The following is a 24348-nucleotide window of genomic DNA, read 5'->3' on the forward strand; positions in this document are numbered from 1 at the left end:
GTTTGTGGGTTTTTCTTTTTAGGTGTGAAGAACAAAGAAGTGAAATACCCAAATAATTAGAACCAAGAATAGACCATATCATTTCTTTCTAAATTATATTTCATTCTAAATTATGTGACCATCAAAATCAATTTGTTTTGAAAGAAAAAAAATAGAATGACTGAGATTGTGACTCAAGATCTAGTCTGGATGGAGGTTCCATATTTTTAAAGAAATGAATCATCATAATTAACATGTATAACATTAAATTTGAAACAAAGTGGTGTATGTGTATTTTATTGTTCTTTAAAGATATATGAGTTAGTTTTGAACTGGTAAAACCCATCAAAAAAGAACTGAAAAAATGAATTGCACTTAGTTTCATGAACATATGTGGCATATAGCATTTTCACTAGAGAGGGTCATTTCCTAGTTCATTTCATATCTGTGACCTCCAACTAAGTAATTTAAATAATTTACATTTAATTAATTGGTCAAATCAAATTTCACCAAAAATTTAGTTAGGGTTTAGGAGATGGGTTGGATTCAGGGGAACTATATAATCTGCAATGGAAATTATGTATGTGAAATATATTTAATTGAAGTCAAGGAAGAGTAAAACATGGCTTTAGAAAGTAAATTTTTTCCACTTCAAGCAAAGAAATGCATGTATCAAGTTACTCTACAGACAGTAAGCTTTTCCTGCTGTTGGAACAATGAAATTATGTGCTAAATCATTTTATTACTGTGCCCAAATGAGTGATTTCAAAACTAGGGTCAGGGAAATAGAGATTGTTTTCTTTAAAAATGAAAGTCTTCCTTTTGAAAATAATAAATACCAAGATACATGAGGACAGTTTTCATGCCTTGTGTGGATTTTTCTTAGGCTTCTCACTTCTCTCTTCTATGTTGGGCTCTAGACCTAGAAGATGGAAAGTCTTGATTAATTAATGAAGCAATACTATAGGACCAACTTTTTCTATATATTCAACAGGAGATGGTTTTCTTTCTCATTCCCAAAACATGGGAGGTATGTAAATAAGTGATACATAATTAGATGCTCAATATCTGAATTTCACTGAAATGTTTGTATCCTGGGCCTAAAATGTCTTGTGTTTTCTTATGCTTTAGCTAATATTCTGTATACTTTCCATGGCATATTTTGAAATGACTTACACTAGTAATTTCTGACATTGGGAAAAGTAAATTGGGACAGTATCTCTTGACTAGACTCCTCTTACCTTCTGATGTCAAAGGGAAAGCTGGACACTAACATAGGTTAACAAAATTCAAAGAAGCCAATTGTGGTACGAGCCTGAAATGTGAGCACTTATGAAACAGAGGAAAGGTCAGCCTCAACTTCCTATCAAGCTGGAGCCCTTGTGAGTTGCAAAGTTAGACTAGAAAAACTACCCATAGAACAATGAACAAATAAAATAGTTGTTGATTTAACCACCATGGAGGTGGTTTATTGTACAGCGATGAATAACAATTGATAAATAACATCCTGGGAGGTGAAAAGTTACAGTTGATTTTCTACATAGCCCAAATTTTATTTTAAGAAATCCTGAGGGGTTGGGAGGGGTATTTTTTCCTTTTTTAATTTATTTTTATATTAATTACAGTTTATTCACTTTGTATCCCAGGTGTAGCCCCCTCCCTGATTCCCTCCCAATCCCATCCTCCTTCATTTCCCTGCCCCTCTCCAAGTCCACTGATAGGGTAGGTCCTCTGGGAGGGGTATTTTAAGAACTCATTCTCTCATTGAACCCTAGTAGGTGTGATTTCCTGCATACATACCAGGCAATGCATTATGTTGACTATGTATGTAGTTATGTGTCCATGCTTGGAGTCATAGGCTATGATAATTTTTCAGAAGCTAGACGACATACAGAGAAGGTTGTTGTGGGTATTTTGGTTTATGATGTGTAAACATCTTTTTGTTATAATTCCAAGTTGGGGATTTTAGTTTGTCCACACCTGTTAGGTGTCTCATGCGGAGTGTAGTCTTTACCGGCTGAATTAGTTGAATTCTGAGGACTTTGAGGGTATAAATATGATGGCCCAGAGGAAGAAGGCGTGGCTGCTTGGAGGAGGACTGCTTGCTGCTGGTTCCTCCTGCTGCTGCATTTGTTGTTTGCTGATTTGCTGGTTACCTGGACTTCTGAGTTTCTGGGTGACTGGTGTTATTATTGTGCCCAAAAGGATCCTACGACCCTACCCAGCAGGAACTCTGCCCCCGTCCCCACTAACCTTCTTTCTCTTCTACCCAGCGTTGGGTGGTTAGAAGGGATATAGAAGCATTTAAGAACCCTAAATAAAGTATGTTTGTTTAAAAGTCTAAGCCTACAGAAGAGATGAGAGAAAAGGGGGGTGCAGGAACCAGTAACTCAGAGAGCAGATAGAAACACTAAGAGGAAATGCTGTGGTTATTTTAATGGTATTTCATATGCTGAAGATGAAGGAATGTTTCAGACTCAAGGAAGAATTTTTTTTAGACCAATAACTCAGTGAGCTGTGTTGCCTCAAGAGTCAGTGAACCCCATAACAGAAGTTGCCAAGCCAACTGTGTGACAACATACATCTTAGAGACACTTCTTCTGCTGAGTGTACAAAGGGCCCTACACAGACCAAGACCAGGATCACACTTGATCCTTTTTAAAATCTTCAGACTGAGCTCTTGAATTTTTTCTTTGTTACGTAGAACCCAAAGATTTATAGTGATATTTTAAGAACTTAAACCTTTAAACCTGCTGCTGTTTTAATTAGTGAGATCTTCCAGATACGGCCCTGGTACAGGTAGACAAAGTTGTTTCCCATTATAATGTGTAGGAAAAGAAACTGTTTTGAGGAATGAAACCCAAACTAACTGTAGATGCTTCACCTCTCCTGCTTAGTGCTTGCTGACTGATTGCATGTAAACCGTTGGACAGAACAGGGCAAGATGCTAGCTAGCATCTAGTATCCTCACTATGCCTAAAACTGGAAAGCAAACGGGGCCAATTAAATGAACGTTTGAATTATACTGTTGACACAGTCTTGTCGCTAAGTTTAGAGGAATACTAAACTGTCTTAAGAATCATAACTTATGAAAAAGGAGCTTGCAAGATCTGAAGCTGACCTGAACTGCAATCTTTTCCAGTAGCGCTTCATCACTTCCTTATTCCTATGACCTTAGCAGCTGACTTTCTTTACCTCCTTAGCAGAATAGCACTAGTATCAAGGTCATTGTTACCAAGTGGCCAGTCCAGGCAGCCTTTGCTTATCCTCATGCATTCTACTCAGGCTCAAGCATATGACACCGTTGTGGGTCCCAACTTGCCTTACCATTTCCTCCTTGCTTCCCATGAGCTCATCTTGCTTTGCTTTCTAATTGGCCCTGAGCTTGTTTGATAACATCAAATAGAATGATGGCATGTTGTTAATAAACAAATTCATGCCTCAGAGACTTTCTGCAAGGACATGCTTTTTTTTCTCAGACTCTGCCAAATGGAGGGATTTAATTTTTTTTTTTAATTTAGTTTGCACGTTGGAGTGTTTGGGGTTTTGTTTTGTTTCATGTAGAAGTGAAGGACATACCAAGGTTGTCATCAGTTGAATGTATAAATGGTCTCAAATTCCCTCGGGTCTCCTTCACAAAATAATCAATGACGCTGAAAAGGTTTGGGAGTGTTACCTGTGTAAAAAGAAGTGAGAGATGGCTCAGGGCCTGGATAAGATAAACGAGATTGCCCCCCTCCCCCGAGGTTAGTGGGGAATGCTGTGTATTTCCTGACCTCCAGAAAGGCAGGTCAGATCTGCATTGTACTTCAGTGAGTTGCTGAATGGCCATGATTTTCTTACCCATGTTTCTTGTCTCCTTTTACTATGTGGCCATTGTCTGGTGAGGAGTTTCTCTCTTTGCGTTAGGTATAGTCTGGAAAGTAAGATTCCAGTGCTTTGCCTTCCCGCGATTAAAACAGAAAAATCACTCAATTTAGGACAAATTTTTCCTTCCTGAAGTTGGAAGTTAACTAGGCAAACAAGAAGGAATGGCAGCTCCATAATTAAATGTTTTCTAGTCGCTAAGAAATGTTTATAAAAAGAACCTTGTACATGTTGAAAATATTTTTCCTTAAGTTGGCCATGGTTCATTTCCTCTACTTGAAACCAGATAATTTAAGCATCTTAATGTGTCATTGTAACAGGATAATTTAGGGTCTGTGGGTCACTAAAATCTCCCTCATAAATCAAGTGAAATTTTGTTAAATCTGAATATCCCAAATAATCATGAAGTAAAATAACTCACTAACATGCAACCTGGTTGAAGGTCAGGGTTAGGAGGAGTTTTAAATTGAAAGAATACTTCAGGCTATCCGTTTTCCTTCTGCTGTGGACTGTAGTGAAATCTAATTACAAGGAGTCCAGTTCTCCACTTAGAGTGGCACAATAACCATTTCTGACTATTTGGTTTTATAGATGCTCCTTCATGAATCTTGTCTTCTACCTCTGTTACTTAACTTGGAGCCGGGTCTGATTGGTACACACCCATTGTCCAGAAGCAAGAAGATCCTGAGTTTACAATGGACTGAAATACATAGCTGCATCCATAGACATGGATCTGAGAAATGCCTGAGGCATTTTCACTAAAGTGAGCTGTGTGAATTGGTGTCTTTCTAAGACTTACGGTTTAAACATGAGAAATTCTACCACATGATCTCTTTTGCTATACAATGAGCCCAGACAGGCAGAGAAACCAAGAGCTAATTTTAAAGAAATATCAGGCCATGTCCCTACACTTTCAATGGCTGAGACCAATCTAAAGGCAGTTTACTGCCCTGTATAATGGGCATAACAATGTCTACCTCGTGATTAATCAATGCAAAAGATTGAACTGCATTCATTTATAAATTACTTAGCTGTGTATCTGACATTGTATTGGAGGGTAACACTGCCTATTGTTCGTTAGCTCCATGATATAATAACTAAGCCTGAAGAGAGGTTGAAGACAAGGAAGAAGCCTGGCCTTCGAGAGCACTGCTGTTAAGAGAGCATTGCTGGACTTCTGCACTGTGGGTATTAGAGGATGAGGCATTCGCATTGCTTCCCATCAGATACAGGTTAATTTGACTATTTATTAATAAAGAATGTTAAACAAACACTTAATAAAGGCACCTCTATTTCCCTGAAACAATTATATTGAGCAATCATTTGCAGAGAAAGTAGAAAAAACAACTTTCAGAAGAAGTTCTCTTTGCTCAGCCTCAGTTGCCTGTTCCTGGTGTCTCTCTTTCTACCCTCCCTATCTTAGAGATGTTTATTTCCCTGTTTACCATCTCAATGTCTTTTCCTCAGGAAGATTTCTGGTTTTGCCCTTTTCTCTGGATTCTATAAAGATAAGTTCGGAAGGCAACAGAAAGAAAGTTTATCAGCATCAAAGAAATGGCTACGTACAGGCTTTTCCAGTTCAATGGTGTAGTTCTTTCCAGTGCTCATCACTTTGTAGTGCTTGATTCTTGGCATTCTAAAATTAAATATACGGTTGACCTCCTTTTAATTATACAGTTGAGTTGATGCAAACTAAATGAATATAAAATATGCCCTGGGTACGAAACCTGTACATTTACAACAGTGTTTAGGTTACAGAACCCTGTTTTCTTCATTGGGATCACTACATCTCTTTGAGGCAAATGGTAATAGGAAATATGAAAGAATAGATAAAAATAAAAAGCTAGTATTCTCTCAGTAACATATAAAGCAGACCTGTTAAATCTTATTAAAAGGTAGGAATATGGTTCAGTGGTACAACTCTTGTGTAATATCCACTTCCTATTACTGACCAAAAAAAAGGCAAAATAAAAAAAAAATAAACCCAAACCCAAAAGAATACAAAATAAATCTCATGTGGGCATTTATAGGTCAAATAATATACCTTTTCTATTTAAACAACTTTGAAAGCACACAACTTTGTACTCCATTACTAATCCCAGCTGACAGTCCTCCATACCTTCTTTTGTGCTAGCTCACAAGCTTCCTTCTATTGCTGCAAACTTTGCAGTTATCTTAAAGATGGGGAAAGTGTTTAGTACTGTAGAACAGGTGGGTGGAAATGTAAAACAGTAGTTATATCTTCAGGTCTTCCTCTTTAGTTACCACCCAAAATAGTAGGATTTCGTTACGAATTGCTTTAGAACAGGAAGTCACATTGTATTCATCACTGTATTTCAACATTATAAACAGTTGTTATAAAGCCAAATTTTAAAATATTAGGAACTCATCTCAAAATGTTATCTGCTAAGAATATAAGCTAAGAATCTATGATGAAAACAGAAGTCAGTAGTTAGTTTAGAATCGTAGCATGTTTGCCTTGAATTCATTTGGTTCATGTGGCAATTGCGTTTAATGGTGACAAGTTAACAGCATGTATTATGGTGTCATTTATCTGAATTGAAAAGTAATTAAATATTTGCCTTATGTTCAGAAACTAAGAAAAAAATTTCACTGGGTTTAGCTTGCCTACAGGGCCTTTGCACCTTCCTTTCAGAATCACAACTTTTTGATTTGCGGCTTATATTCTGCAAGGGCAAGGCTGTACAACAGTGTCTATTCAGGGACTCTCCTCATCTACCATTACATCCAAAGCTCCTCTCATCTGGCTACCACATTGGAAAGCAAATCCTTAATCTCAGTGGCCTACTTCCAAAGCAGGGGATTACTCTTCGCCAGCCTGCTCCCTTCATGAGAAATATCCCTTAATGATAAAACGCCACAAATCAGTTTCAGACTGGTAGAAAGAGTCTTTGGACAGAGGATGTCTTACATGTGCCTGTTCGAGATGGTTGGCTCTGGCCTTATATTTATCCCTATCATGAAAACTCTCTTCAGTTTCAATTCAAATTCCTCTATCCTGACAATAAATGACTGCTACCCTGTGGGAGACTGGTAGGACAGTTGACTTAGATTCTGTCTGTCATAATGTGATCTCTAACCCTCCTCCCACCGTGTGAGTGTGTGTGAGTGAGCAGGAGTGTGTGCATTGTTTTCAGTTTACATAATGGAAGTGATAAAGGCTTACTTCTTAGGGCTACTATCTTTTAATACTTGCAAAGTCCTTAGTAAATTCCTTGATTTATTTAAGCACTCACTAAATTATCTTATTTACATTTCATATGTAGATTATATTTATTGTTTTCTGCAAGTCTAATTTGGAAAGCATGGAAAATACTGTTACCTCAATTTTTCTTGTGTGCCTGTAGCAATGACTGTAGCACTCAACATAGGGCACACAAAGGCACAGTCACACACACACACACACACACACACACACACACTCACACTCATTCATATAATGGAACAATGATTGTTGGTATTAGCCATCACATCGTATCATCAGTTGATGGGGAAGCTGTGAGATGAAAGTAGGCAGGTCAGCAGAAGCTCTTGGGACTTCTGAGTAATGGGTTTAAATTTTGGAGTCAAAGGTGATGCAGAGACTCAGAGGCCCTGAAATCTCATAGGTTTTGTCTCTCCTTTTATAGACTGTATTTTTCTACCAATTTTTGGTTTGGTTTGGTTTATAAAAGAAAATAATAAAATGAATAAAAATTTGCTGTTTAAAGTGTTCTGATTATGATATATTAAAAAAAAAAAAGAGCAAGTGAAGCGAGATATGGTGTCACACACCTGTCATCCCCGTACTTAAGAGGCCGAGTCAGGAGAATTACAAGTCAACCTAGGCTACAACAGAAAAAGAGAATGACCTCAGTTCTTGCAAAAGGATGAATCTGTGGTAAGGATTTTCTACTGCTTCCTTAGCTACTAACGGTTTGCGTGGCTAGAAATGTTAGCAAGAAAAAAAAAAAGAAAAGAAAAAGAAAATGTGAGGTTTGTTGTAAAAATACCTTCATGTCTTATGAGTTCACGTGCCACTGTGCTGGGTAAGAGGTAAAGATAAGTGATGCTCTGCCTAGAGAGAGGAATCACCTGGTGATTTGACCCCACAAACTCTGTTTAGTCCTGAGAGCAGCCTTCCTTCCTACCGCTGATCTGTAAACACATGGAGGGGAAAATCGCTTTCAAGTTCTGCTTTGTAAACTAGTTTGCCCTTTCCAGGTCGTGTTTACCGGACTCACTCACCAAAGCTGAGCATTTCTACTGGAACCTCCCTGAAAGAAAATGAACTTGTTTTGTGGGAAACACAGGTGTTTCTTATTAGTGCAGATTCTTGCCAAAAACTTTACATTAAATCTCCTCCGCTGGCAAGGCACCATTCCAGTGCTCTCTCAGATTGCTGTCTTTAAAAATCAAGTGACATATTTAGTAGAAGATATTAAACCCTGAGACCGGGGGTTAATTTTCTACTTTGTATCTCCTATTCAAGGAGCTAGTACTTTTTCGGGGTCCAGGACTGCCCAAACATGAGCTGAAATAGGATGACACCAATGGACATTCCACAGCGTATGGGGCCAAACCCGTGAAGCTTCAACTCTACAGAGAATTATACGCAACTGAGAAAATCTGGCAGTGGGAGATGCGGTCTTCTCAAGAAAAGAGCACACCATTTGGTTGTCCAGCGCCAAATGGTCAGCCTTGAAAACATACATACAATTAACAATATAGAAACTGAGCAGTTTATATTAAGAAAAAAATATATGAATATATGAATATATATATACACATACATGCAATAACAATTTGTGAAAAAAGAGGTCTTGAATTCAAAGGACAATAGGGAGGAGTATATGGAAGGGTTTGGAGAGAAGAAAAAGAAGGCAGAATGTTGTGATTGTATTATAATCTCAAAAGAAAGAGAAAACCAAAAGGAAAGAAAGGAAAGAGAAAAAAGGAAGAAAGAAAAGAGAGACCTGTGTTTGCCACAAAACACATCCCATCAACAGCTATAACTTGTACTTCTTTTGCACTTGTTTCAAGATAGCCAATTAAATTATTAATCAAATAAATTGCAACTTTAAAAATCTTCAATAATATATTCTAACAGAGTTGAAAATGTGTTGCTAATGCTTAGCTTGTAAAAGCATTTATGTCATTATAACATATTCTGCAAGGTAAAAATACTAGTGTATAATAAATAGAAAACATAAAGAATCCACAAGAAGACTGACAATTATCTACTTTGGGGAAAAAATAAAAATATACACAGAGATACACACATAGATTCAGGAGCACCAGGGTCTAATTTACCACCTAACATTCTTGCCACCTGTTAAAAGCTACTGAACGGGCAAGCAAATGAGGCTTTCAGGGCCATGGCTCATGAGAGTAATTGAGACAATGCCATGATTTTAATTTTTTTCTCTAAAGTATTATTTACTCTTTACTTTGTTTATTCACTATCAATGTCTTTATATTCGATCCATTTAGAATGACAAATATTTATGAAAAACTGGTAGATTTATTGGTAGATGAATTGCAGTAAATAAATAGAATATGATCCCAACAAAGAATAGTAAATTCAAAAAATCAAAGTTCTACTTATGCTTTATGTAAAACAGTAATTTATTGAATATTTAAATGTAGGACGAAACCTTCTGTATTTTAAATTATGCTATCAGTTGTGACAGTGTTGCCTAAGCCAGCAGTTTGTGTGGAGTCTGAAAGCAGGGGTGGCCTTAAAAGATCCAGCCACTGTAATTACATATAAGATTAGTTTGCACGTATATATGCATGGGAATGCACGTGTGCCCGTGTACACTTATTGTGGACCCCAGAGACCGATTTTTAGGTGGAGTTTCTAACTGTCCTGCAGCTGGCCAAGTGGGCTAGGCCTGCTAACCAGCAAACCCGGGGTCTGCCTGTCCCCATCTTCCTACTTTCTTTCCTTCCCTCCCTCCTTCCTTCCCTCCTTCCTTCCTTCCTTCCTCCTCCTCACCACTGACTACCTGACTCGCACTCAGGATGAACTTTTCTAGATCCCACCATTTGCCTGCACATTTCCTGACTTCCTTGTTTTTAATTGCTGAGTGGTATTCCATTGTGTAAATGTACCACAATTTCTGTATCCATTCCTCAGGGTTAGGGTTTGGGAGGAGGGGACAGGAACTCCACAGGGAGAGCAAAAGAATGAAAAAATCTGGGCACAGGGGTCTTTTCTGAGACTGATACTCCAACCAAGGACCATGCATGGAGATAACCTAAAACCCCTGCACAGATGTAGCTCATGGCAGCTCAGTGTCCAAGTGGGTACCCTAGTAATGGGAACAACGACTGTCTCTGACATGAATTCAGTGGCTGGCTCTTTGATCACCTCCCCCTGAGGGGTAAGCAGCCTTACCAAGCCACAGAGGAAGACAATGCAGCCAGTCCTGAGACCTGATAGGCTAGGGACCTCCGCTATCAATGGGCTGGGGGAGGGGCATGGGAGGAGAAGAGGGAGGGAGAGGATGAGTGAGGGGCCACAGCTGGGATACAAAGTGAATAAACTGTAAATAATAAAAATAAATATTTTTTTTTAAAAGAGAGTTTTGCTTATGTCAAACTACTTCTCATTCTTGTGTTTATATTTGTAGTCCTAACAATGCACAGCAGGTACTGACTGGAATGCCACCCCTTAACAATATGATAGACTAATCAAACATACTCTATCTCCTGCCGAATGGTGATGGAGTAGTTTTTACTGTCACTACCAGGCCTCAGGATCATATTTCCCAAAGAAGGGTTCTTCTCCAGCATCTCGGTTGCTTCTTTCCGGGAAACTGCATAGAAACATCTACATATGTGAGATGAAAAAGAAAACAATTTCTTAACTGATGAAGATCATTACTTGAAAATAGTGCTGCCAAAATACCTTGAGAGCTACAATTTTTTTAAGAGAGAGCAAGAGAGAACTTGAAAAGCAATCCACTAATCCATGTATAATCATGATTACCACTGAAAAGCTATGACAACTCATAGCAGATCCCCAGTCTTAATTCGCAACGGGGTCTTAGATTGCTTTGTTGTTGTTTGTTTGCACTAACTACTTTGAAATGCCCCAAGACTCTCTGTGGAGCTCTGTTTTTCTCGTTTATCTGTTTATTTGTTTTGAGATTGGGCCTTGCTATGTAGCTTTGACTGGCCTGTAACTCACCATATAGGCTATGTTGGCCTTGAACTCAAAGATCTACCTGCCTCTTCCTCCCAGTGCTGGATTTAAAGCTATAAACTGCCACTATGTCTAAACTGACTGCATTTGGTATAATTTGTTGTTTGTAGTGTTTTTGTTTGTTTGTTTGTCTGTTTGATATTTTGAGACAGAGTTTCTCTGTATAGCCATATAGCCCCAGCTATCCTGGAGTGTGCTGTGTAGATCAGGATGGCCATGAACTCAGAAACCTACCTGAGCCTGCTTCTGCCTCCCAAACTCTGGGATTAAAGGCATGCTCACCATGCATGCCTGATTTATAATTTGTATTAAAATGGCACCAGTAGTGTTTTTAGACACAAAATTAAGAAATTAATCACTTCCTGGTTTATAATACATGTTATATTCAGTGAAATATAATAGTCATGGAAAAATTTGACAGAGTATTTGATACCTCCAAAATGTTATTGGCAAATATATTTAAGTGTTGTGACAAGAATTAATTTTCATCTTTTCATTATTTATCTGTAACAAACACATTAGTTCCTGTGTTGGGGGAGGAAGAAAACATTCCACATGATTTTTGTTTTATGGATTGATCACTTGTCTAGTTTGAGCTAGCGGCATTGATTAACGGGTCCCAGGACTGTGCATCAGAACCTGGTGTCAGAGATAAAACCAGGACACATTTTAATGACAAGAGCACAAAGATTTCCAAAGGAAAAAAAAATATTTGGTATAAATGATGATAAATAATCCAGTTATAGAGTCACACACTTCTATGTCATTTCCTTCCTTTTTCATAGCAACTTTAATTTTAGGTTGAGCTGGGAAGACATCTCTTTAAGTCTAGATGTGTGGGTAGAAGGGGATTTCCTCTGTGGTAAGAGTTAGTTCAAATATGCGTGATGTTGATCATGACATAGGAGAGGAAATGTGGCAGGTGCTCAGCGACATGCACTTTAATCTCCAAGATATTTAGTAACCCTGGTGTAACAAGTTCAAGTGGGTAGCGCTACCTGACAATTAGCAGTCAGTCTTAACTGAATGAATAAACAGACCAGTTTTGCACTTACCCTGGCATCGGGTTCAACACATCCACATAACCTTGTACTGGTCCCTGCTCCTTCTCCTTCTCCTTCTCCGCAGGCATAGCTGGCAGCTGTTCTGTGTCGAGCCTTCTTTTCTTTTCTCTCTCTAAGACTTCATGCAGCCTGATCACTTGTCCAGGTAGAAGTGACACGTGTTGAGGAACTGACAGCTGAAACCAATAAAAACAATGGGCAAACTAAAAGCATGGCTAAGCAGCATGCTGGCTTTAGCAGAGAGGAGCTTGTTAGCCCCAGGGAGTGGTGGTTAATTGTCAGAGATGAATGGATAGAACAATGACTAGAAGATTCCCGTCTAAGGTGGGCATTACAGAACCGCCCCTGTATCAACCAGAACCTGCACAGGGTTTAGGAGCTCCTGGAGATACCTCATTCTTACACAAGTTAACTTGGAAAAGCTCCGCCTTATCATGCCAACATGGGTTTGAGATGGACACAGGATCAGCAGGTTTACACTGTATGTCCATTCATATTTTAACATTTTGATATTTCTCTGCATGTTTTTTTTTAATTTTTACTTTCTCTAGAAATGTGTTTTAAATTTAGTTATCCACGTACACTCTTGTGGATTGTATTCACACGTCAAATTTAGTTGGGAACAACCTATGCTTTGTGAAAAAGTATGATGCAACATTTTCTAATTGTGGCATTAGCTAGCTGGTCAGGATTTGGGGTCAGCCATGTCCGATTTATAATTTGACCACCAGAAGAGGAGGCATAGTCATCAGGTGATATACAAAAAATCCATGAGAGTTTAAATCTTCACTTTCACTTTAGTGTCTGTGTGTGTGTTGTATGCATGGGTATGCATTGTGGGAGCATGGGCTAGCTCATAAATACATATGAGGCCAGAGGTCAACATCAGATGTCTTTTTGATCAGTTTTTTCGAGACAGTTTGAATAGATTGGCTGACTAGCAAACCCTAAGACCCACCTGCATTTTCTTCCTGAGCACTGGAATTACAAATGCTGGCTTTTATGTGAGTTCTGGGAACCCCAACTTAGGTTCTTGTAGTTGCACAGAAGGAAGTTCACCCAGTAAAGTCTTCTTTCCAGTCTCATGCTTAGTTACTATTTCAAAATTCATGTTGTGGTTTATACTCATGTGTATCTGCACATACACAATTTAGGTAATTTGCCAATAGGGATACACAACCAAAAAAATTCATAACAAATAACCAAAGCAAAATAGATAAAGCAATGAGGAAGAACTAATAAAACAATTACCCATTACTTTATTTGACTATTTCTCTTTAGCTACTTCTCATGAATTCTCAGTCGTTATGTGTATCTCAATCATTCTATAAATGATATAAAAAAGACAAGACAAAGTATTGCTACTTGCATTTTGTAACAACAACAAATAAACCACAAAAGAAATTATGATCAAAAATATGAAAGCCCTGAGCACTACAGCTAGTGAGTTGTGAAGTTAAAACTCTGAATCAGGTTCTTGTGGTTCCAGAATGAGGTCTCCACTCTATCAACTGCAGTCTGTGTTCCTTGTGCTTTTGTAGAAACTAGTCTAAAAAATATTACATTAGTGGGTTTTGTTGCTACTATGTTTTTCTAGACGTGTGTTTTTGATTGAGTTTGCCAAATATGTCCTACTGAATTATTTTTATACCCCAGTCTAACTCCTCATTATGTTCTCATGGAGCAATAGTCAGAAAAGTGGGGTGTTTTCTCAAATGACTTATTCACATATAGTGATTTTAGGCCACTCCCCAAACATTTATAGAGCAGAAAAATAATAAAATGTCTTCTCTTAAAAATTCATATATCATATAATGTACCAGTGTTTGAACTATAAATTACTGCTTTCTTCTTTTTTGTTTTATTTGTTGTTTGTTTGCTTGACACAGGCTTGTTTTTTATTTTTTATTTTTTTTTTTTTTATGTAAGCCTTGGCTGTCCTGGAAAGTGCTCTGTAGATTATGCTGGCCTCGACCTCACAGAGGTCCGCCTGCCTCTGCCTCCAGAGTGCTGGCATTAAAGTTGTGTGCCATCACTGCCCAGCACTGCTTTTCTATTTTTAATCAAGAAAAATATCTGAACAAAATGCTCCAAACTTCACGTATTATTAGTTTATCAAGAAGAGGCACTGAAACTCTTGGGATGGTTTTAGTGTTTATGCCTAGTCACATACTCTCAGGCTACTTACAGACACCCAAATGGCACCCTGTCTGTAACAGAGGAGGAAAGCTCAATTCTTCTAACAGGCTCTTCTCTAACCTCATGGGTAAGCATGTCCTTCACATGCTTCAGGCTTCAGAGGCATACTCTATATGACGTTTGAAATTCCACCCATTTTTTCTCTAAGAGGCTGATATAATGAACCAGCACCCAATGTCTTGGTTATTTCATATGACCCTAAAGTCTTTATTCAGAAACATCACTTTGGTAGAAACAGACATTTGAGCCTAACCTAGAAATGTTTCATTTGCTCTAAGAGTTTTAATGAACATAGTGCTTTAAGAAAGGCTGGTTATCAAAGCATATCATGTTTTGAAGACAGTTGCTGCTATGGCTTTATTCAAATTAACCGTACTGTATCTTGCTGCAGAGATTCATAATAAGCAATGGGTCTTATTATTTGCCTCTGATAAGATGATGTCATTGAGCAGATAAACATCCTTTTGTTTTAAGACTCAAGTAACAAGCACGTAAAGGTGATTTTTCATTTTGATGGTTTCTCTCTTTCATATTGCCTATTTTGTTCACAAACCACTGTGGCACAGCATTTTATAAATTTAAAAGAAAAATGTTGGCTGTTATTTTAGAATAAACTACATAAACTATAAATGTCAGCATATCCAAAGAGCCTCTGTGTCAACAAGGTAAGATGGTAGGGCTTTGAGAGATAGCTTAGCCATGAAGTCCAAGGCTAAGAACCAAAAAGATAAGATGGTAAAAGCAGTTCTCCCTCACCCCCTGCTCACCAGTATCCCTTCAGAACAGTTAGCACAAGGTGAAATGGGCTGTGTGTTTAGTGACTGTAGCAAGCCAAGTGATAACAGTATAAGTTTCAGAAACAAAATCGTTGATTTCTGTCTGCCTTTTCTAGTCTTTACATCCTCAGCCACTTTAACTTATGTAGCTGTAGTAGCTGTTAGCAACTATTTCACTAGCACATAAATAAACAGACAGTAATGATCTTCTGCTGTGCGTGGTGACTCTCAGTGATAATCTCATCATTTGGGAGGCTGAGACAGGAGGATTGTAAGTTTAAGGTTACCGTGGGCTATCAAGATCTTGTCTCAATAAAGGAAACAGCTGCCCTCCTTACCTCTGTTACTGTAAGAATGAAGCCTCTCCATTCTTCCCCACTTTCTGTGTTTTCTGTCTAAAAATTAAAAACAAAGATAAAGCAGAAAATACATAATTAATGAATGACTCATACTAACTTTAAATAACAAGATTTTCACATGATTATTTTCTGACAAAATAGATGCACCATCAAAAGCTAGCATGATTACGGGTTAGGGAGAATGGCTCTTTGGGTAAAGCATTTGCCACATGAATCATTAAGGCCAGAGTTTGGACCTCTAGAACCAAGTAAAATGCCAACTGCATGTGGCAGCTCAGATGTGAGGCGAAGGCAGTGGCTCTCTTGCACATGCCGGCTAGCTAGACTGGCCAAATTGGGAAGTCATGCATCCATGTGAGAGGGGTTGCCTTTATGTATAAGATGGAGAGTGAATGAGAAACATTCCTGCTGTCAGTTTCTGGCCACCAGACACACGAGCACACACATGTAACACATGTGCCCCGGTGCACATCCAAAGAGCCATGCATACATGCACATACAGCACACACACATACTGCAAAAGAGAGAAAAGACATAGCAAGGTGGCAAAAAAATGCATAGTCCTCCATTTAGAAACTTTGTTAAATAAGATCATTTGAAAAATTAAAAGCTGCAAGGAGAAATAGTTTTACTTTTTGCTTAGGTTTAACATATATGTATCATGAAATATTTCAGTCACATTTTCTTTTATAGGTAAACAGAAGTGTAAATCACTGAGGGGTGAGATTGCTCAGTGAATAAAGCACTTGTCACACAAGTGTCAAGACCTAAATTCAAGCCCCCAGAAGTCACAGAAAGTCGGGCACAGTGAGATACATAATCCCAGTGTGCGTATGGCAAGATAGGAGGGAGGTAGAGACAGGAGAATCTCTGCACGCTATTTCCAGCTACCTTGGCATTCTCAGAATCAAACAACAAAGTGACCTTGTCACAAACAAGTAGAAAATGTGGACCCAAGAGTGTTCTTTAACCTCACTGTACAACACATGCACTGTGGCACACATGCTCACGCACTCCCTCACGAAGACCAGAGGCATGCATAGACATTTTTGAAAGCAAAACTGAAATATATACCTTTACATTATTTGCCTTCTAAATGAGTATAATTGTACGCATTTTGCTTAACTGAAAAAAAGAAATGTTAGTGAACTTATTTCTACTTATTGCTACTTAATGATTACTCTCTCCCTTGGCTTGAAATTTGGGGAAATGATGTTTTTTTAAAAAAAATCCAATTTTTAGCTTCAAATATGACTACTTTGACTGCTCATAATTCCAGCCAATTTCTTTTGAGCACTTATAATGCTAGCTACTGTTCTAAGCACCCCACAGTTATTGCCTGCTTAAGCATTTCAAAGAACTATTCTAGGTGACTACTGTTTGTTAGTTGTCTGCACTGAGATCCTGCATGGTCCTCCCTAGAAATAAAAATGGAGTCATCAGTGCTGATGTTCCATCCATATCACTAAACCAAAACCAAATGCTATCTTGCCTTCTTGAGAAATAAGTAAAGAAACATAACAACTACATTTCCCATACAGACCAATTTCAATTTGTTCCCTCTGTTTCCAAAAAAAGTAACCTGAAGTAATCTAATAACCAATGAGTTATTTTTCTGTTATTTGTCTTCCTATTTCTGCCTGCCCTGGAAGCTTTTGAAATGAGCAACTAATTTTATGAATGGTTTTAAATTTGCGCTAGCTTTCCTTGTCTGTGGAATCATTTTCTTCTTTTTGGCCGATTAGAATATTTTACCCTATAGAATAAAACACACCTGGTTCTTTAGTAGACTATAAAACAAATTAAGATCTTTAAATGAAGTTGTGATTTTGTCCTTTGACAGTCTTCAAGGTAACTCAGCAAGAGGTGTTTTTAATTATCATTTTATATATCAGTTCAATTAAAAGATATATATATATATATATATATATATATATATATATATATATATATATAGTATATTGTTAAGTGTAGATGTTTGGAAGAAAACAAAAATCCTTGTTCTCAAGAAGTTTGAAATCTAGCAAGGAAGCATAAATAGTCAACGTAATAGTATATCCAATTTTGTTGGAAAGAAACAAATAGGAAAAATAAAATATGGAACAGAGTAAGACAAACTGATAATATGATGAAAGGGCAGGTGTCTTACCATTCTATTATGTGAAGAGACACTATGAACAAGGCAACTCTTATGAAAGAGAGCATTTAACTGGAGACTGTTGCAGGTTTAGAGGGTTAGTCCATGATCATTATGACTGGAAACAGACAGGCATGGCACAAGAGCAGTAGCTGAGAGCTTTACATCCTATCCACAGGCAGCAGGCAGAGGGAGAGAGAAAGACACTGGGCCTGGCCTTGGTGTGGGCTTTTGAAAGTTCAAAGCCCACCCTCAGTGACACACCTTCTCCAGCAAGGCCACGCCTCCTCATCCTTCTAATCCTTCTCATTTCACCAACTGGAGACCAGGCATTAAAACATAAGAGCCTATAGGGTCATTCTCATTCAGACCATAACTGCAGGCTAGGTGGACCAGGTTAAAATTTTTATAAAGTGTTCTAGGTGAGCCACAGAATGTGGCTTAAGTTTGAGCAAAGACTTACTTGTAATTCGTGAAACATATGGGCAAAGGGTTGAGTAACTTGTCTATAATACACAGCTCATGCATAAAGTAGTAAATTTCAACATCAGCATCTGACTCCTGTGCCTACCACCCTCACCCCTATATCCCAGAGTTTTGCAAGGATCTTGCTTAAATGCAGACTCAAACCAAACACTACAGCTCTCAACGTCAACCAGCAGCTTCCTCAGAACTTCTCCAATATTTATCAATTCCAAGTTGTTCTCTGTGTTATGACTTTCTTTGTTGGGTAATTTTTGTTAGCTCATTGTGTTAATTCAAGGACAACCATAAAAAAATAAAAAACACCAGGTGGGACCCTTGTCTTTGTCAGAATAGAAGTCTAAGGTTTCATTGTGCTTATACACTAAACAAGTGAACGTGTCCTTCTAAAATGTAACTCAGACACTGTAGTCCGTGGCAAAGGGCAGAAAATATTAGCGAAGTGTTAAGACTGGGCCCCTCTTGTAATTCTTCATTTCAACCATTGATGTTAAAAGGTATAAGCTTTATTCTCTATACATTGCTGTTTCTCCTCACTCACCTTTAGTTGTACTTCCTCTTTAGGTAAAACAAGAGTGAATTTTGCACAATTCTTTTCAGTTGAATTTTGGTCAGTAAGGCATACAAGGTCTATTATGTCTAACTTGCTAACATACTGCAAAGATAAAGGAAAATATTGTTAAATTACTTCCTGGGCAAGATACATTTGTTCTAGCACTATAATATAGGCAAAATTCAAATTCTAGAAAAATAATGGTTTTTAAACCTATTTGCACTTCACATAACTACCTGGTTTCTACAATACAAGAGAGTATATAAACATTCATTTTGTAGTGGTGTGCTGTATTTGACCCAGACAAATTTGCAAAGGCCATATTAAATTTTTGAGAATTTTGCAGTTGATTAACATAGGCATTATTAAAATGTAATTATATTAACATAGCAGCTAAGTGAGATATATAAAAATAAAGTTAGAACACAATCAAAATTAAAATTTCATTCTTTTCTAATTTTCCTGCAGTCTAGAGAGTATGTCTATGCCACCAACAGTATTTGCATCATTGTTCTCTCTGACGTAAGTACTGTGTCACAGTGCTGCTGTGTATTTCTTCACGCTCCGTGCTCAGTACAGTTCACACAGGTAGGTTGATGCAGTCATAGTAGAAGTGTTCACACTAAAGAAACTGGTAAACGTTGCAATGAAAACCAGGATGCAAATTTAAAGAGTTTGTGTGAGAATTAAATAATATATATGTATGTAAACAATGTGAATGGTTACTGTGTGCAGTCTACTGACTGAAGTTCTTTCATGTCCTGTCTCATCTGCTTATTTGCATAGCCTTATGAGATAGACTATGGATTTTATCCTAAATATAGAGATCTGAAAAATGGGAGTATTGGAGATTTTCTGTGCACCCCTTTATTATTTATTCCTTCAGATTCAATTGTATTCTTTGAACACACAACACTGCACCAGGAGAGGGATGTGTATGACATCAGTTTGCCTCACCGTTTGACTGCCTGCTGAGATGGACCACTGGAAACCTTCAGCAGGAAGTCCGAGGATGGTGTTCAGTACCCTGTATAGTTTCTCCTTCAATCAAATGTCATGTTCCTCTTAAGTACCAGCTCTCCCACTCTTTCCCCTCATGACTCATAGACAAATATGACACTATTATTAGCCTCGGAGCTAGGTTTGTGACTTCTCTATATTCTGCCCACTGCTTTGAATATTTATAAGGACTTTATTAAACATTCTTCAAATTGCGCAATTTGAGATGTCATCTGTTTTCCTCCACGTCCCTTTTTAGGCAGTGAGTCACAGAGGGGTTAGGCAATTAACTCAAGATCACAGTTAACAATGGCCGGGCCAGCACTAAAAGTAGTAGGCACTCTCTCTGGGCATGCCGTGCTCCCAGTCAGTGGCTGTACTGCTCTTGAACTGTTACAGGTGAACTTGGTCTTCTCCTATATGAGGGTTAAGCATCTTCCTTACGGTCCTCTTTTTTGTTTAGCTTCTTTAGGACTATAGATTTCAGTATGCATATCCTACATTAGAGGGCTAATATCTACTTATAACTGAGTATATACCATATGTGTCTTTCTGCTTCTGGGTTACCTCACTCAGGATGACCTTTTCTAGTTCCAGCCATTTGCCTACAAATTTCATGATTTCCTTGTTTTTAATTGATGATTAGTATTGCATTGTGTAAATGTACCACAATTTCTGTATCCATTCTTCAGTTTTTGATCTTAACTATTCTGATGGGTGTTAGGTGAAATCTCAGGGTCGTTTTGATTTGCATTTCCCGAATGACTAAGGATGTTGAGTATTTGTTTCTCTGCCATTCCATATTCCTCTGTTGAGAATTCTCTGGTTAGCTCTGTACCCCATTTTTTTAATTGGATTATTTGGATGGAAGAAGATGGAGATAGTAAGACTTGGAGGGAACAGAAGCTCCACAAGGAGAACAACAGAGCCAAAAAACCTGGGCCCAGGGGGTCCTGCAGAGACTGATACTCCAATCAAGGACCATGTATGAAGAGGACCTAGACCCCCTGTTCAAATGAAGCCCATAGGTTGCTCGGTTTCCAAGAGGGTTCCCTAGTAAGGGTTCAGGGGCTGTCTCTGACATGAACTCAGTAGCTGGCTCTTTGATTACCATCCCCTAGGAGTTGCAGCCTTGCCACTCCACAGAGGAAGATGATGCAGCCAGCCTTGATCAGACCTGATAGGCTAGGGTCAGATAGAAGTGGAAGGAGGTCCTCCCCTATCAGGGGACTAGGGAAAGGGCATAGGAGGAGAAGAGGGAGGATGGGTAAGACTGGGAGGAGAGGAGGGAGAAGGCTGCAATGGGGATACAAAGTGAATAAATTGTAATAAATTAATTAATTAAAAAAACAAACATACAAAAACATGTGAACTTGGTCACTGTGAATCACATAAGGTTTAGGCCACAGTCTTAGATTTCTTGACATCACTGGAAAGTTTCAGTACACCACAAACAGCTTAGTCTTTAAAGAACTAATTAAAGAGTCACTTCATCATTGTTCTCATATTATAGGTCTTAGAGGGTATGCCTTTGTCTAGGAAAATTAAATTATGACATCGTATGTTACGATGCTATGGGAATTATCTATTCCTTTCAGATTACAGTTGTATTCCGTAACATAGTTGCATTCCATAATTGCAAGAAACAAAGCTATCATTTTGCATTAAGCAGAATTATCTAAATTTCTACTTTTAAATTAAGTGTTTATTATCTAGGTCAGGAATTTAAAAACAAGAGTTAAAACCTTCTGAGTGGTCACCCCTGATCCTGTCATAATTGAAAGCCCCCTCACTTTTCCATTTTTAACACCCTAATTTTGGGGTGATAGAAAAAAAGAATAATATACGCCAATGGTATATTGGAAGGTGAACATGTCAGACTACTTACGATTGTACTTTTTTTGTCGGTATAAAAGAAAAGTGTGGCTCCTCTCAACTCTGTCCAATAGTGTTTGTACTCCTGTGGTGGAAAAAAAAATCACAAACACCATTTCATAAGTGTACGTTCAACACTTTTATTTTCTGTTTTGTAATTGTGTAATATAAAGTTATTCTTTATCCCACACATTTTTGCCTAAATTTAAAAATTATGTATTTTATGTGTGTTTGTGTGTTCTCCCAAGAGCACCACCTGTGTACAATAACCAAGCAAACCAGAAGAGTTGAATCCCTGGGAACCGGAGTTAGAGGAGGTTATGACCTGCCTGACATGGGTGCTGTGTACTGATCCCATATCCTCTGGGAGAGCAGGAAGAGCTCTTAACCACCAAGCCATTTTACGCACACACAAACCTTTTCTTCCTTTTTTTTTTTTTTTTTTTACTTTACTCTTCTTTCTTTTTTTTTTTTTAAATTAAATTTGGAGACAAGATCTTACTAAATATCTCTGGTTGGCCTGAAACTTGTGTAGAACATGCAGGGCTTGAACTCACAGAGATCATCCTCCCTCAGCCTCCGATATGCTGGGATTAAAGGTCAATGCCAAAACACCAGACTATTCACTGAATTTTTCCTAAATTTTTAAAAATTTCCATACGTGTTATCATTATATGGCATCCTTTTACAAGGTTCACTCACATTTTAATGGTTTCACTTTGCAGTTAATTCTTTTCTAAAAGAATAGATATATTTATTTTATTCTATGTGTGTGAGTATTTTCCTGCACCACATGGATTTATCAGCACCACATGTGTGCCTGGTGTCCCTGAAGGCCAGAAGAGAGCATTGAATCCCCTGGAAGTGGTGTTACAGACAGTTGTGAGACACCATAGGGATGCTGGGAATTGAACCTGTGACTACGGAAAAGCAGCCAGTGTTCTTAACCACTGATTCATTTCTTTAGCTCTTCACTTAATTCTTGATTAAATCCTTTTCAAACTTGTTTTAGTATAATGTTTGACTTGTGCTCAGCTCGACTGTTTCTGAAACACTTCTCATTAATTTAAAACTATTTACTCAATTTTAGTGGACGCTCACATGAGCCAGGAGGACACTTAAAAGGTCATATAGGACATGGATATATCTGTTCTTTAGGGCAGATAAAAGGACTGAGCAAATATATAGAGTTAAAGAACTTAGAAGAGGACTTTTAGTTTGAGTTTGTGAAACAGTATTTATCACTCATAGACTCTGGGGACATATAAATTGATGATAAAAAGGATTTAATACATTTATAGTTGAAGTTTGAAGACCAAATTTCATTCATTAGGTAAATATTTAATTATTAATAGATTCACATTACCATGAGTTCTTTACAAATAATGTTTTAAATTTAAAAATTGTTTAATAACCTAGTTAGACTCTCATTTCAGTTGGCTTAAGCTTCATTTATTTTTTTATTTTTCTTTCTTCTTTTCTTTTTTCTTTTTCTTTCTTCGTAAAAGGGTCTCACCATGTAGCTCTGACCCTCCTGGAATTCACTATGTAAAACAGGCTGGAGGCTAGCTTTTGAATTCACAGAGGTCCACCTTCCTTTGTATCCGGAGTGCTGGGATTAAAGGTGTGCACCCCTACACCCTGCCCAGGCTTCATTCACAGAATTTCAAAAAACATTATGGAAAATAGATTGGAGAGATGTACAGTGATTAAGAATGCTTACTGGCTGGGTGGTGGTGATGGCTGATTTGGTGGTGCTCACCTTTAATTCCAGCACTCTGGAGGCAGAAGCAGGTGAATCTCTGAATTCAACACCAGCCAGGTCTACAGAGAAAGTTTTTGGACAGCCAGGATCACACAGAGAAACCCTGTCTTGAAAAAACAAAATAGAAAGAGAGACAGAGAGAGAGAGAGAGAGAGAGAGAGAGAGAGAGAAGAAAAGAAAAGAAGAAAGAGGATGCTTCCTATTCTTCCAGAAGATGATTCAGTTCCCAGCATCCATGCTGGGCATGCCCTCACACAGAAAACACAATATACATACGTAAAATTAAACATTTTAAAATTTATTAATTTATTTATTTTTATTATTAAATAATCCAATTTACATAGGTCTCTCCTTCCTCTCCTCCTAGTTCCACCCTCCCTCCTGCATCCCCTCTCCCCTATTCCTCAGAATAGGGGAGCCTACTACCAAGACACCCCAGCTCATCAACTCAATAAGGACTGAGTTCTTCTTCCTCCCCTGTGTCCTGGTAGGGAAGTCTCATCAGAGGAAAGTGATCAAAAAGCAAGCAACATAGTCTGTATCAGAGATATCCTCCACTCCCTTAACTAGTGAGCTAACATGAAGCCTAGGATGTCCACTGGACTCATCTTCTTGGAATCTGTGCATTGTAGTATGTTTATCCTATACTCTATGACTAAAATCTGCTTATAAGTGAGTATATACCATGTGTGTTTTTCTGGGTGTGGGCTACCTCACTCAGGATGACCTTTTCTAGTTCCATCCATTTGCCTGAAAATTTCATGATTTCTTTGTTTTTAATGACTAAGTAGTATTCCATTGTGTAAATGTACCAGAGTTTCTTTATCCATTCTTTGGTTGAGGGACATCTAGGTTGTTTCCAGTTTCTGGTTATTACGAATGAAGCTGCTATGAATATGGTTGAGCAAATGTCCTTGTTGTATGATAGAGCATGTTTCGAGTGTATGCCCAGGAGTGGTATAGTTGGTCTTGAGGCATGGCTATTCCCAGTTTTCTGAGAAAGTGCCAGACTGGTTTCCAGAGAGGCTGTACAAGTTTGCACTCCCACCAGCAATGGAAGAGTGTTCTCCTTTGCTCAA

At 38.1% G+C, this 24348-nt stretch overlaps 1 protein-coding gene across 1 annotated transcript in view; it reads right to left on the reverse strand.

The window, feature by feature from the left end:
* Positions 1-839: 839 nt before the first annotated feature.
* Positions 840-24348, reverse strand: part of Stap1 (signal transducing adaptor family member 1) — a 31446-nt gene continuing 7937 nt past the window's right edge. The window contains exons 2-9 of the mRNA XM_055629447.1: positions 21518-21589; positions 18619-18732; positions 15437-15493; positions 12115-12299; positions 10556-10684; positions 5413-5482; positions 3559-3655; positions 840-901 (exon numbers count right to left, since the gene is read on the reverse strand). Coding sequence (XP_055485422.1) covers positions 840-901; positions 3559-3655; positions 5413-5482; positions 10556-10684; positions 12115-12299; positions 15437-15493; positions 18619-18732; positions 21518-21589 — 786 coding nt within the window. The remainder of the gene's footprint in view (positions 902-3558; positions 3656-5412; positions 5483-10555; positions 10685-12114; positions 12300-15436; positions 15494-18618; positions 18733-21517; positions 21590-24348) is intronic.

The sequence above is a fragment of the Psammomys obesus genome, unplaced genomic scaffold (assembly GCF_907164565.1).
Source record: "Psammomys obesus unplaced genomic scaffold, mPsaObe1.curated_primary_1811, whole genome shotgun sequence".
Taxonomy (NCBI): Eukaryota; Metazoa; Chordata; class Mammalia; order Rodentia; family Muridae; genus Psammomys; species Psammomys obesus.